Genomic DNA, 13,725 nt, shown 5'->3' with positions numbered 1-13,725 from the left:
TTCTTTGCAAAGCTTCTCTTGCCAGAAATAAATGCTTTTGGTTTAGTACCTGTAGTTACACTTTTCAAAAGCAATTACTTTTGAGAAGCAATACACACATTTGGGGTGGAAAGTCCTTTTTATTTCCTTAAATAAACATACCTCTCAGCAAAGTTTAATATTGTTTAATTTATCATTGACATCTTATATTAATCCCTGCCAGTAAATTGCATATGAGTAATCAATGCACAGAAAAATGATAGTAAGTATTGTTATTTGATTTTTAATTAATTATCCCCTATTTTGTGTGGAGTGAGTCTTTGCAAATCGCAAACACCTGACATGAAAGTTTATTATTTACAATTTGTCTATTTCAGGACATATATATAGCTCTCCAATTAAAACTTTATTCTCTTTAATAACTTGACCTTAATAATCTGCCAAACCAGCAAACTGTTGCATTTATTTCATCATATTATCTCTGTCTTTTGTCAAAGCATAAATGCAATTCAGGGTTTGATTCATCACATCCACTCCACTTTGGAAGGAAAGCCAAAAAATTACTTTCTCCTAGCAGTTCAGTTTCAAAAGATAAACTTGCCCAATTAAAGTATTAACATGTTCTTCAGTCCTGTCCAAGTTAACAAGTAAAACTTGTAAGGGGGCATCCATTTAAGGATGAATTTTCTTCCTGTGAGTAAGAGTACTGTCCATTTTGACAGATGTCTAAAAGCTTGTCAAACAATGCAAGACAGTATTAGCTTACCGCCATTCTCTCCTCTACTGTTTGCTAACGACTTGTGACTGATGACTCCAAACTCGCCATGGTTCAGACTCCCCCTTGAACAATATTCCTACAGAGAGGACAGTGCTATTGACATGGTCCAGTTATTTCCTAAAAATTCAGGTTAATTGAGACTTATTTGGGGTTTTATGCAAATTTGTATTTGCCTTTCTTTAACAGCAATCATTTGATCTGAAAGTCTTCATATTGAAGAGCATAGCTTCATCTGACAGAGAGCGGAGTCAACAACACAGCCAAATGAAAGCCTTTCTCAGTCATACTGGAGGTTAGCAACATGATCTGGCAACCATGATCAGATGATACCTGACTTCCAGTACTTAACTACTATATGTTTCAGTAATGCTACTGTACCTGAAGAAGAAGAAGAAACTTCAAAGGAAATGACCCCATGACTTCTAAATCCTTTAGCATTTCCTACCATTCCACAAAACTTCCTTCTCTGTGTTTAACCTCTTCGTATTCACATTTATTTACATGTGACAACGAATCCCAATGGAAGAGTAATTCTTTTACAGTCATGATTTATTCTTCAATTATTATTCTTTCTATTCTCATCTTAATAAAGTGTTTCTTGGATTACTTTATAAATGTCAATAAACCATGTTATTTGTGCAGGTCTCTCCTATTAATGAACTTGAATTAACCTAAAATAATTACATGTTTACACAAATAAATATATGTCGGACATACAAAGCATTTCCGCTGAAATTGTCATTGACTGTTTAACGAAAGTCACAGCCAAATATTTTGATTGCAATGTTGTGAAGTTTGGTTAGAAATCCCCAAACTTACCAATATTTACAAAGTAAATATTGCTTGCTGGTGATATTTATATCATCCAAATGCTCATCCAAGTGGTAAAATATTTTGCAAAAACATAGTTATCAGTAGCTTAGCATTTGTCTGGATTATGCACATCTGGAGCTAGCTAGATCTATACGTACCATAAATTTTAAACCCCAGTTTACCTACTGTACATGGATAGTGCAGCTCAATTGCTGGAGCACAGACTTTGTTATCCTAAGATCATCCTGCTCTAGAAGAATGTTTAATCTATGACATGAAATTTAAATTTAATTAAAATTGCTTTCAAATTGCAGAGTAGGGGTGGGTCTGTGAGACTTCATTGGCAAACTTCTGTTTGTTCCAAATTGACCATTACAACAGTATAGGCACCTCAAGTTTGTGTAGCTCTACTAAATAATGCCAACATTTCCTAAAAGTACTTTTAAGATAATAGTTATCCAATAAAATGTTCCCAAATATTCTGAAGGACAACATTAATCAAATGACTTCTTTTTTCAAGGAGAAAAAGCTTGCAAATTCTCTCTGTAATAAAAGTCTGGCTATAACCATTTTTTGGGCATATTAAGGTATTAAGGTTTTTCTTGGCATTAAGGTATCACTTTAAAACCAACAATCACTTAAACTCTCACAGTGAGTACACAAGCTTTGACTTGTAGTAGTATTTGGAGTATGAATCTTGGTTGGATTTTCACTGCTATGGTTTGGCTTGGATGCAGTTTGTAGTGAAGCATCTTCCCTCTCATCATATGATATGTAAAAATAAATGATTTATAGACTAAGGGATAATATTGTAACACACATGCTCTCAGTACAACGTTCTCTGGCTGTCAAGGCTTGATGGAGAGAGATCTCAGACATTGTATTCCCATCAGCTGGATGCATGTCCCATCTTAGGGCTACATTCAATGCTAAATCATCTGCAGTATGAAGGTACCATACCAGCTGGATGCATGATACATCTCATTGCTACTGTACATTCAATGCTGTATCTGCCATAGTAAAGTAGAACCACACCAGCTGATAACAGACCATCTACTTAAAGAGCGACCTTCTTGCATAACTTACTCACCTATTCCTTGCAAGTTTTACTCAATAATTTAAGAATAATTTAGTCAGGTCTATTTCTGGCAAGTTTTACCCAATCAAAGAATGCACCTTATGAATTTCAGACAGAGTGGCTTAGACTTACCATTTCGCATAATTATTATGCAAAAAGGACAATTTTCAGCAGTGTTAACTTTTTTTTCTGAATTGCTTGTTAAGTACTCCACCTGCAGTACCTGCATTGCTATATGGTATTATTATACTAGTATAGCACTGCGAGGACGTTTGAGAGACTTAGCAAAACCAACGCAAAGGACTGCATTAAATTATAAATTAATTATAATATTAATGAAAAGTTTTCTCATCTCCTTTTGAAAGCAGCCTAAACAAGCCTACTATTGACAACATTTCTGCACTTTCATGTTTTTGATTTACCAATTGCTACTATCATGTATAATACGATCCAAGGTTTCCTATGCGAGTGAAATTCAGCTTAACCATAATACTACCCATAAGGTACGCTGTCAATTTGCTTTAGCCATGTTAAAAGTTGGATAAGATAACACCTGATCAGTGTAAAATTTTACAAACTGTAATAATTATCATACTTGATGCTCTCCTGCTGTATACAAAGTCCTAATAGCTTATATTATTTATGATGCTTAGATCTGATACCCAATTCTCTAGAGTATTGGAATCAAGAAATATTATTCTCAAATTGCAAGCTCATCACAGGCACTTGTGATTATGCATTGCACCTTAACAGAAGCATACCTGTATATTTACTCTTTTTTGGCTTGGAAGTCTTCATTTCTTTAAAATAAAAGTAATGCAAAAAACTATGTTCCATCTTTCTATTTGCAACTTGCTGTAAATCTGTATTTCAATCTGAAAAAGAATTCTGCAAACTTTTACAAACTGACCTGGATTTTACATCTTTCATGTCAAAACCATTTCTATGGACTTAAAACTGTTTCTCTCTCATTTCTTCCCTACCATGTTGTGACCTTGAGCCTAAACTAAACCCCCATCACTTTTGCTGTCCTGTAAGAAGCCACCACCCGTAAGAGGACGTCAAAAGTTGATCAGACAGTGTGGAGAGTAAAGGGAGATGCAAACTCAACTATGACCTTCTGCTTTAGAATGTTTTAGAGATGCTTGTGGCAAACAAATTAAACTCCACCAAAAGCAGGGCAGCAAACTGGAAGGGCATTCCGGCAATTTACTGCCAATGGTATCTGTCGGCATATATATGGAATCTTTGATGAGAGTTAAATCTAGAAGTTATTTTCAGACACCTCTGCTTCTCGTGGAGAGCTGTTTAAATAATATCTGTCATGACACTGCTGAGATATCATTCGATAGAGAGCATCACATTTGATTTCAACACCAAGCATGAAAAGCTTTTAATGTATTTAGACACCATTTAAATATCTGAGCTTGCAGTGCAGTTACCCAAAGTAGTCCTATATTTTAAGACAACACAAACCAAATCATGGAAGGCCAAACCTTGCATTTCGAGCACTCCAAGATTCCCCATCATACTGTGGTGTGAGAACATCAACGCTACCGTAACCAGCACCGGGCATAGGATGAAGGGAACTGTGGAAATCAAAATTAACAGTTGTCAAGTTACCTAGCAACTGGAACATAATAATGTTGATAAACACTCAAATGAGGCTACTCAATGATTTCGTCATAGAACCTCTGCGTGGGTAGATTTAAATGTTAATAGCATCAGTGACTATTTTGGTTCCGTTCCTAGCATATTTAAGGGCAAGCAATCGTGATAAACTCAATCCCTTTACTACGATGTAGCAAGCTAGTATATGAACTGTACCATTTATGCAACACAACTTTCTTCGTGCACAAACATCCAACTCATCAGAAATAGCATTAAAACTTTTCCAAGTTGCAAGAATGCATATCCAACTAATGGGAAGATGCAATGTCGAGAAGTGAAGGTTCTAGAAACTGTGTCACCATGACCCACGCCTACTTTCAGTGTATGGTTGATCGCACAGAATACCTCCCATCGGTCCTTTCTACCAGGGGGTAAATACAGTCAAAGATCATCTGGTGCTCCACAAAAACAAACCGATTCTGCACAAATGGTATGCGACAGAACCCTGTTTACACAAAATTAGCACTGACGTTACAAAATTTGATTGAAACATCAAATCCAATTATTGGCTGCATCACCTGCTCAAGGGTCAATTAAAGAATTGTTACATTTGATTGAGTCCTTATCTTTAAAAGTTCCACAACAGAGTTTTATCGCCAAACCATTTAATGAAACATTACTGCATGGTTCAGGAACAGCATCCACATAGCTGGTATGCTCTCTCGGTAAACAAATTGCTAATGAGTTCTTGTTGAGTTCATGGGGTCTTTCCTCTCAACTAAGACCGTTTGTGTCATGATTGGCCAGCATCTTGCTAAATGAACTGCAGAGGACTAATAGCTTAGGCAACTAAATGTTTGTTGGAGCTTAAACTAAATTGACATGCCTCTGCTGGAAGCAAGAAATTATATTACAATATGTCACATACTGATCATATCTTAAGCATTTCCTGTAACAGTGGCCAAGTCAACACTACCCACAATTCCTTTCTCTCCAAGTTGACTAAAAGTTTGTTGAAAAGGCTGATGGGAGGGGGACAATGCGGCATTGTCTCAAGCAGGTGACAAATCTCACGCTGGCTTCAGGGACAGGGCTTGAGGTGTCATTACTGCTATCCTCTTACATATTTGCTGCTTCAAATAATACAGGTCGGATAAAAAGAATTTTAAATGACTTCACAAAGTTAGTCATGATGGGACTCTTTTTTCAAAAGTTTGTTTGAATTGATCATGTGCCATGTGTGCAATGTATAGAAATATCTGTATATTAGTATTCAAGGCCATCATATCTCAGAACACCCAGTACTTAAGATACTGCTGTTTTAGAGAAATCTTCTAGTTCTTGCAAGTAAAAGCTTTCATGTAACAATTTATGCATATCAAAGTTTGGAATTTTGAGTAAAATTTTACAATTTAGTATTATGCCCAAATATGGCTCCTTTTTTTTTTTTTGCAATTCTTCCCCACTCCTCTCTCTCTCCTTCTCATTTGTCTTTTGTTTTTCTAATCAGGGTAGAAGATTCTTTGCTACTGTTATCAGTGACTGGATCTGACTTAACCCAACAACCAAATCTCTGGGGTTTATCACCAGTAAAGTCAAGGGCTTTTATTAACTCAATTGGTAAAGATAAATGATTAGCAGAAACAATACTCTGCCGATTTGTTACTGGCAAACATTCACAGTTATAAATAAAGTTTGTACTGAAAATGATAACACATTTTTTACACTATGACCCAAGTAAATACAAACACCCAACGTTATTGTTTACTGAAACTAAATGAAGTCAAATAATAAGCAGCTTTTAGACAAGGACAACATTTTGGAAAGTGATCAAATCAAAATTTTCCTTTTGAATGAATAAATTGAATTAAAAGATAATGTACAACAACACAGACATTGCAATTTCTCAATATATACCAGGGAATTGAATATACCATACAATGGAGTTTCCTAAATTGAATTACTTAAGAATGTTCTGTGCAGGTTTCCTCTTAAACTCTAACCACCAAACCATTTTACCAAACTCATTTCAATGGCACAAGCTACCCATCCCTCCTGATCACCTCCTATCTGTCTATCCAACAACACACTGATCACAATCAATCTATCTAGTTAGGACATAACATGTCCTCTTCAGCCTCCCACCAAAACATTAGTTTTGCCCTCATCTTCCTATTCCTCTCTCCACCCCCACTTCTCACCTCCTTGGTCAGTCGACTGACTACTATCAATTCAAATGGGCTCTAGGGTCCTTGTGACTGTGCCACAGATTCAGCACATGTGGTCTGACACGAAAAAAGCAGCAGATCATTAATTAACCCAATCCCTTCATTCCACTCCCTGCATTCCAGTCTCTGTAAGTCCTCTTATCTAGGAATTACACTTTTGCATTCTCAAGGGCCTCCTCCTCACCCTCTCCCAAAGTTTTAAAATGAAGCTTAGAACCCCTATTCATCAATTGATCCTTCTCAAGAATCTGATCCACAGCAGTATGGGATTGAATGGGGATCACCATTCATGTGGCCATGATGTAATGATGATCATCAACTTATAACAGTATGTAAATATCAAACATTCATAATGGCCTCTGAAGGAAAAATGAAGTCCTCTAATACAGTATATCCATGGTAATATGTGACTATGTGGAGGGTACCAGCAGTAAAAAACTCTGTTGTTGACCTCTTTGACACTTCTGGTGGCCTATTCATTCAATATTCAAGTCCTCGAGTCTAGAGCCTTTTTCACCTCTTTACCTTTATCATGTATCTGATGCACATTATACCTGTGCAATAGCTTAGGATCATGGAAGGAGCAAGGCTATGAAACCTTGCTATGACATCAAGAATCAATAATGATCCTAAATTTAAACTTTAAATCCTAACTTGTAGACACAGTTCTGTTTATATCACACTGGGCTCTACACTGAAACTGTTTCACCCTATATATGTCCAGGGATATTTGTACAATGATGCAATGACAACAATACAAGAGTCAGACCAATATTTTATTAAAGTCTTGAACCTCCAATCCCAGGGTATATATGATCCCTCCACATGGCCTATTAATTCAATTCTCTGGAAACCAGCATGGTCTGACATTAAAATGTAACCTACAGATCACTGCAAGAACACTGAACTTTGTTCACCCTTCTATCTCTGGCAAGACTCTGATCCAAATTTGGTTACCTGTGAGGGACCACTGAGGCATCAAAACTACAACTTGGGACTATATGGTGGCTCCCAAATAGTAAACATATATATATACTACAATGGCAAAGTTATTTAATAAAAAGAACATGTACTTTGGCACTTTTTTCACAATTTTGTACTGTATGGTGTGTCATACATATATGTGTGGACTTTTGTGTTCACTCTATTGTCAGAGACAGACTGACCAATGATGTCTGTCACTGACATTCGTTGGCAACAAGAAATGACTGGACTTCTCTATACAGTCCCTTAATTACTGCCATTGCAGGACATTGATGTACTACAAAAAGGGCCATTCTCTTTTAACAAATTTAATAAACCCCTACAAAGAAACAAAAATATGTGTCATTTGTTACAGATTTCACCTACATTTTGACATCTCCAAACCTTCCAACAAAATGAGGGCAGGTTCTGAGCAACCATCAACTTACATTTGATTTACTAATTGCAGCTCCTAATTATATCAATCCTACCAGTTAGCACTCATTAAACATTAAGACTTTGATAAAGCAGTCAAGCTGCAATTAAACGGGAAAACTGATTAATTCTTAATGAAGTCATTAAAAGTCTCATGCCCAAAGGTTGTCAGTTAATGATCTGTCAGGGGAAAATACAGGTATTATCAAGAAAACAATTTAATAAGCAAACTGTGTGGCTAATGTACACAAATCCGTGAGAAAGTGATTACCATTCAAAAAATGATTTCTAAGCTTTCACACATTACGTGCAAGTGATGATGCTGCAGAGATTCCACACAATTAAACCACAAGTTTGAACTTTGCACAGAAAACATTTTCATCAGAATGTGGTCTTCATTAAATCATGTGAAGAAAGTTATAGCAAACATACACAAAATTGTTATAGAGACATGATATATAGAGGATAACACTGGCATGATTAAACTGGTAGGTTGTAGTGTTCAAGACAACATCACAGTTTATAGTCTGACGAAGTGCCTATTATTGTTTGCATACCTGGATATTTGCATAACATCGCACCATTCAGCTTTTAAAATTAGAACTTTAGCTAAATCATGCATGGATTTCAAATGATTGTGATTGGAGCTTCAGATGAAACGACAACAAATATAGTATTTCTCTGATTACTGTACTGTCTATATTATCTGTATCCTGGAAGATCCAGATCTGCTATCAAAACTATTCATTATTATATAAATGGTGCATGATTTATCCCTTAATATCAAATTCAATAGGAATAATTCAGATGTACATTTACTTTTTGGCCTTTTAATAAGGCAGAACTTTATTCTGGTATCTTGGTGAAATTTGCACATAAATTGCTATGCATTGTTATAGTTAAACAGCAAAACATATATAGCAAAACAAAATGCCAATTTGAATGTATACCCAAAACACAAAATGTCCACTACAAGAAATGTTGCTACTCAACCATGTTAATGCAATTATGACTAAATATGTTCTCACATCTCCTCTTTACTACACGGAAAAACTTGGACAACTACTGTATGCCTCCAGTCCTTATCTTTTACCTCATTGGAAAGTACTCCCAGCAGTTTCACAGTCACAAATATCTACCCTTCTAGCTAGCAGTTCTTAAATGAAGGACTTTCCTATCTCACCCAAACATTTCATTCTTTCCTGAAGTAACTCATGTTGTATTATTAATACCTTGCTTTGTGTTGCAATCTTTTACAATCTTCATTAAGATCTCATCTGTAGACTTGAAGACCATCAGGCACTAGTACTTTATCTGGTTGACTGACAGCTTAAAGCAGGTGGTCTGGTTTACAAACTGATATCATTGCTTGCATAGTTCCCTTCAATTTCACGCTTCAACGTATACTAAATGTCCATTTTTATAATTTAAACAAATCTTTAACATGATTTCTATTATAAAATTAAATATTATATTTGTTAACATCCAATGTTGAAGGATCACAATACATACTGTTATATGTTGTCAAGTCAATATTTCAATACTGTATACATACAAAACAGGTTCCTTTTTTTCATTAGTTGCTTGTATTTGACATTGGCAACCTTACTGTAATTTCAATTATCAAGTCCATGAAGTACTGTATTACTCCTAGTCACAACTGTACTAATAGTCAAAAAGAGAACTTCCCTATACTTTACAGTATTGGAACACTACCATAACCTAATTTATTTTTTGTAATCGACTTCAAACAATTTCTTTGAAAGAATTTTGTTCTTACTAGCAATAACCACATGCAAATACAACTTCACATTCATCGTAAGTTTTCCCGTTTTAATATATTTAAATTATGTTGATGACACTTCATTAATCAAGGACCTTAATGGCACTGCTTTGGGATTTGGTATTGAATGGAATAATCAATTTACCAAGATCAATGCTCAAAAACCTTCTGTTTATGTTTTAATTCCAGTATGGGATATCTTGCAAGTTGTTTTTCTTCTATTCTTCAGAGGCATGCAGGAAAGCCCTGGAATCCAACATCACCCATTATTTATCTCTCCCCTACAGTGAAAGTAGGTTACAGTGAAAGTTGTAGACTGATCATCACTTCATTGAGCTATCCTTGTAGCAAATTTATGAGTGTGCACCCCAAAGTGGAGCAACATACTGTACACGACACCTGCATTATTCTGTGAGCACACAATGTAAGTTTTATTGGGTCGAGTCTGTAGATACTGCACATGTGAACAACATTGTGAAAAATATGAAAATGTTACACATGATATCGTTCATGTACTGTATGTGAATATTTTGGTCTACATGCACTAAGTTTGCCTATTTTTAATCACTTTCTAAGACTGAGAGTATGTTGTCATTTTATTTGGAAATTGAATTTGCCCCATTTAAACATTAACCCATTATAATCCCAAACCGACATAAACACTTCTTATATCTCCCCAACCCCTTACCCTAAAAAACAGTTTCATTCTACTATTTCCTATCAAAGAACCTTCTAGCAACACTGCCCTCCAGTTATTACAAAAATCTTTCGAATGTATCCATGTATTATTTCCATGAGTAATTCAAACCACATTTTCAGTTGATAATTTTTTTTACAGATGTTCAGTGTGGCTCAACGTATGCAGGTTAATAAGACCAGCACTAACATGAATGTTCAACAATAAAAAGGTCACACAAACTGAAGATAATGAATGAACGAATCTTTAGTACACTTTGATAAAGTATCAGTTAATTATAATGCAAACAAAGATTATTGGAAGCTATCACATTCAACCTGATCTTTAGACTCAGGAGATCTATCCAGTATTTTTTCACAGTTCATTCTCTAACACTGTGTCATGTACACACTACACAAGCAATTACAATAATTTAAGATTACTCACCATCAGACAACCAGAGAAGATAAGTTAGGTAATATACATTTTTATGAGGATTCATGGAAAAGAAAGTAGTGAAAGTTGAAAAGGAAACAATCAAAACCGGGCTGCAAAATGCATTGAGGTATGATAGATACAGGTCAGTCTACTGCATGTGGCAGTACACACCTCCACCAAAAACAAAAGGAGTTTTGTACTCAATGTGATACATCCACAGACCAAGTATGAGAAGTATCCATGTTTCCTACCTTGAGATATCATGTCTAATGGTTTTCAAAGATTGAACTCTGGTGACCTCAAATGACCTTCGACCAACACCAAAAACAACAGGACTCTTGTACTCAATATGACATATCCATATACTATGTATGAGAAGTATCCATGATTTCTACCATTTCTACCACATTTAAAAGTTTTGACCCAGATGACATTTGACCTCCACCAAAACCAATTGAGTTCTATTCAATATAACACATCCACATGCCAAGTATGAAAAGTATCCATGCTAACTAGAGATATCGTGTTAACAAGGTTTTCAATATTCGACCTCTGGTGACCTTTGACCTCTACAAACAACAGAGTTCTCTTACTCAATATAACACATCCACATGATCAGTATGAGAAGTATCCATGCCTCCTACTGTATCTTGAGATATCCTGTTTACAAGCTTCAGTGTTTGACGTCTGGTGACCTCATTTTACCTTTGACCTCCACAAAAAAATTATTCTCAATATGTCACATCCACATGCTACATATGAAAAGTATTCATGCTTCCCATCTTGAGATATCGTGTTTACAACGTTTTAGTGTTTGACCTCTGGTGACCTCAGATGACCTTTGACCTCCACCAAAAGCAATAGGTTTTTTGTACTTAATATGGGGCATCCATGTGCAAAGTATAAAATTTGTTATGTAGCTTCTATCTGGAGTTAAAGTGTTTACAAGCTTCTCACATTTTCACCTTTGGTGACCTCCAATGACATTTGAAATCCTCCAAAAGCACCAGAGTACTTCTACTTTATATAGAACATCTACACACCAAGTATGAGATTCGTCAAAGTTTTCCATCTTGAGATATCGTGTAAACAATGTTTTCAGAATGACCTCTGGCTACCTCAAATGACCTTTGACCTTTGGTAATACCCGTCCACATAGCTGGAGCATTGATGTACACTAAAAGTTACCAATGGTCAGCCAGTAGGACTGACCAATAATCATACCATACTTGTCTTTTTCTCAGTAAGCTTACCAGGTTAGCAAGGTGTTTACAAGTTTTTCAGATGTTGGCCTATGTTAACCTCAAATGACCTTCGACCTCTACAGGAACTTTGTGCCTCCCGCACTCAATAAGATGGATCCACATACTAAAACATCCAACCATGCTTTATTTATAAATGGAATTTGCATATGTAGTTTTCAGACTTTCACATCAGTTGAAGTCAAAGCACAAGAACGTTGACAATAATGTGTAACATGGGTAAGATCATTCCACTTACAGTAGCTAGAGCATTGATGTACACTTAAAGTTACAGAATGGCCAGCCAGTAGGACTGACTGATAAGTATACCACTGTGTCATAGCCTGCTGATCATAATATATTAATCCTTACTTCATGGTCTTACTTTCTTTGGCAGGTACATTCTAAAATATGTTGCTGTAAGTAAGCAATTTCTGACTGTTGCTTTCATGTTACTCATAAAATGTATTTGCAAACCTCTGTAACTAGCAAACACTGCCTGCATGCAATGTAAGCACTTTATGCAACTGTAGCACTATGTAGAAATTTGCGAGAAGGCTGGAAGTGGAATACCGTAACTTCTGTAGTCATTGCTGTCACTGTACTTCATCAGGCAGCTAGCAAATATTTACTAAGTGTGATGATTATCAATGACAGTATCATTATGAATATATTTATTCACACCCAAAAAACTTACACACCAACATTACAGCTCTATAGTCTCACTGCTACTATAAATGTGTACTATATCCAATCTATAGGCTTTAACATTTACTAAATTAGCTTATACTGCATAGTCGAAAACTTTTGTGTAGTGGAAGATATGTTGCTAGCACAAAGACTATCCTTGAGAGAGGTATACTTAATCCAAACTTTGCCTACACATTTTAAAAACCTGAGAGGCCTGTGCAAAAACTGCAAAGAAGAAATATGGAAACCAGTCACTGATCGGTAAACCAGTTGCCAAACCCAGAAATTGATTTATTTAAAGTTGACAGCCCAGCTGTAAACTACAGTACAATAGGAACTTTACATTTAAACTTTGCTACACACTGCTAATGAATTCATGATGAAACAACATAAGCATACACAATTGCAACTTCCATGTTCATTTTAATCATTCCATGTAAAATTAGTCGAAGAAAATTATATATCCAGACTTTTCTTCCATGATATTCATCCTTATATAAAACAAGCTTAGCATAAGACGAAATCTTCATTGATGAAGTTATCTGAACTAAATGTATGTTAATTTTCATATCATTATACCATATGTAGTAGAAGCATTGAAAGTGATTAATTGAAAACAGACAATTTGTTCCCACACTGTGGAAATACATACAATAAATAGTCACCTTCAGTGGACTAAAGAGGGGGGAGGGGGACGGACCAGGGTAGGCCTACGGTGCTACATAGATTGTCAAGAAATTTGAACTGCAGTGCTGGACATGACCATAAATAAAGATGTTCACTGTTTCTCTGTGAGTTACAAAAAGTGATAACACTTTCACTATTACACTTTGAAATTTGTTCTCCTGATGGAAACAAGAGATAAAATATGCACCTGACACTACATTAGTAGATCATCACTGTTTATAGCTATACTTGGGTAAGAAACAAAGTTCATCAAATATTTAGAGAAAATTTGGTTTGGCAGGAATTTGCAATCCTTGTTATAACAACTAAACTGTATTCAACTTGA

At 35.6% G+C, this 13,725-nt stretch overlaps 1 protein-coding gene across 7 annotated transcripts in view; it reads right to left on the bottom strand.

The window, feature by feature from the left end:
* The window catches only part of LOC139970471 (neuronal PAS domain-containing protein 3-like), a 113,449-nt gene that overhangs the window by 54,374 nt on the left and 45,350 nt on the right, over positions 1-13,725 (bottom strand). For all 7 annotated transcript variants that reach the window (XM_071976219.1, XM_071976214.1, XM_071976218.1 and 4 more), the window contains one exon: positions 4,145-4,237. In XM_071976219.1, coding sequence (XP_071832320.1) covers positions 4,145-4,237 — 93 coding nt within the window. The remainder of the gene's footprint in view (positions 1-4,144; positions 4,238-13,725) is intronic.

The sequence above is a fragment of the Apostichopus japonicus genome, chromosome 8, assembly GCF_037975245.1.
Source record: "Apostichopus japonicus isolate 1M-3 chromosome 8, ASM3797524v1, whole genome shotgun sequence".
Classification (NCBI taxonomy): domain Eukaryota; kingdom Metazoa; phylum Echinodermata; class Holothuroidea; order Aspidochirotida; family Stichopodidae; genus Apostichopus; species Apostichopus japonicus.
This window is presented reverse-complemented; position numbering and strand designations above follow the sequence as displayed.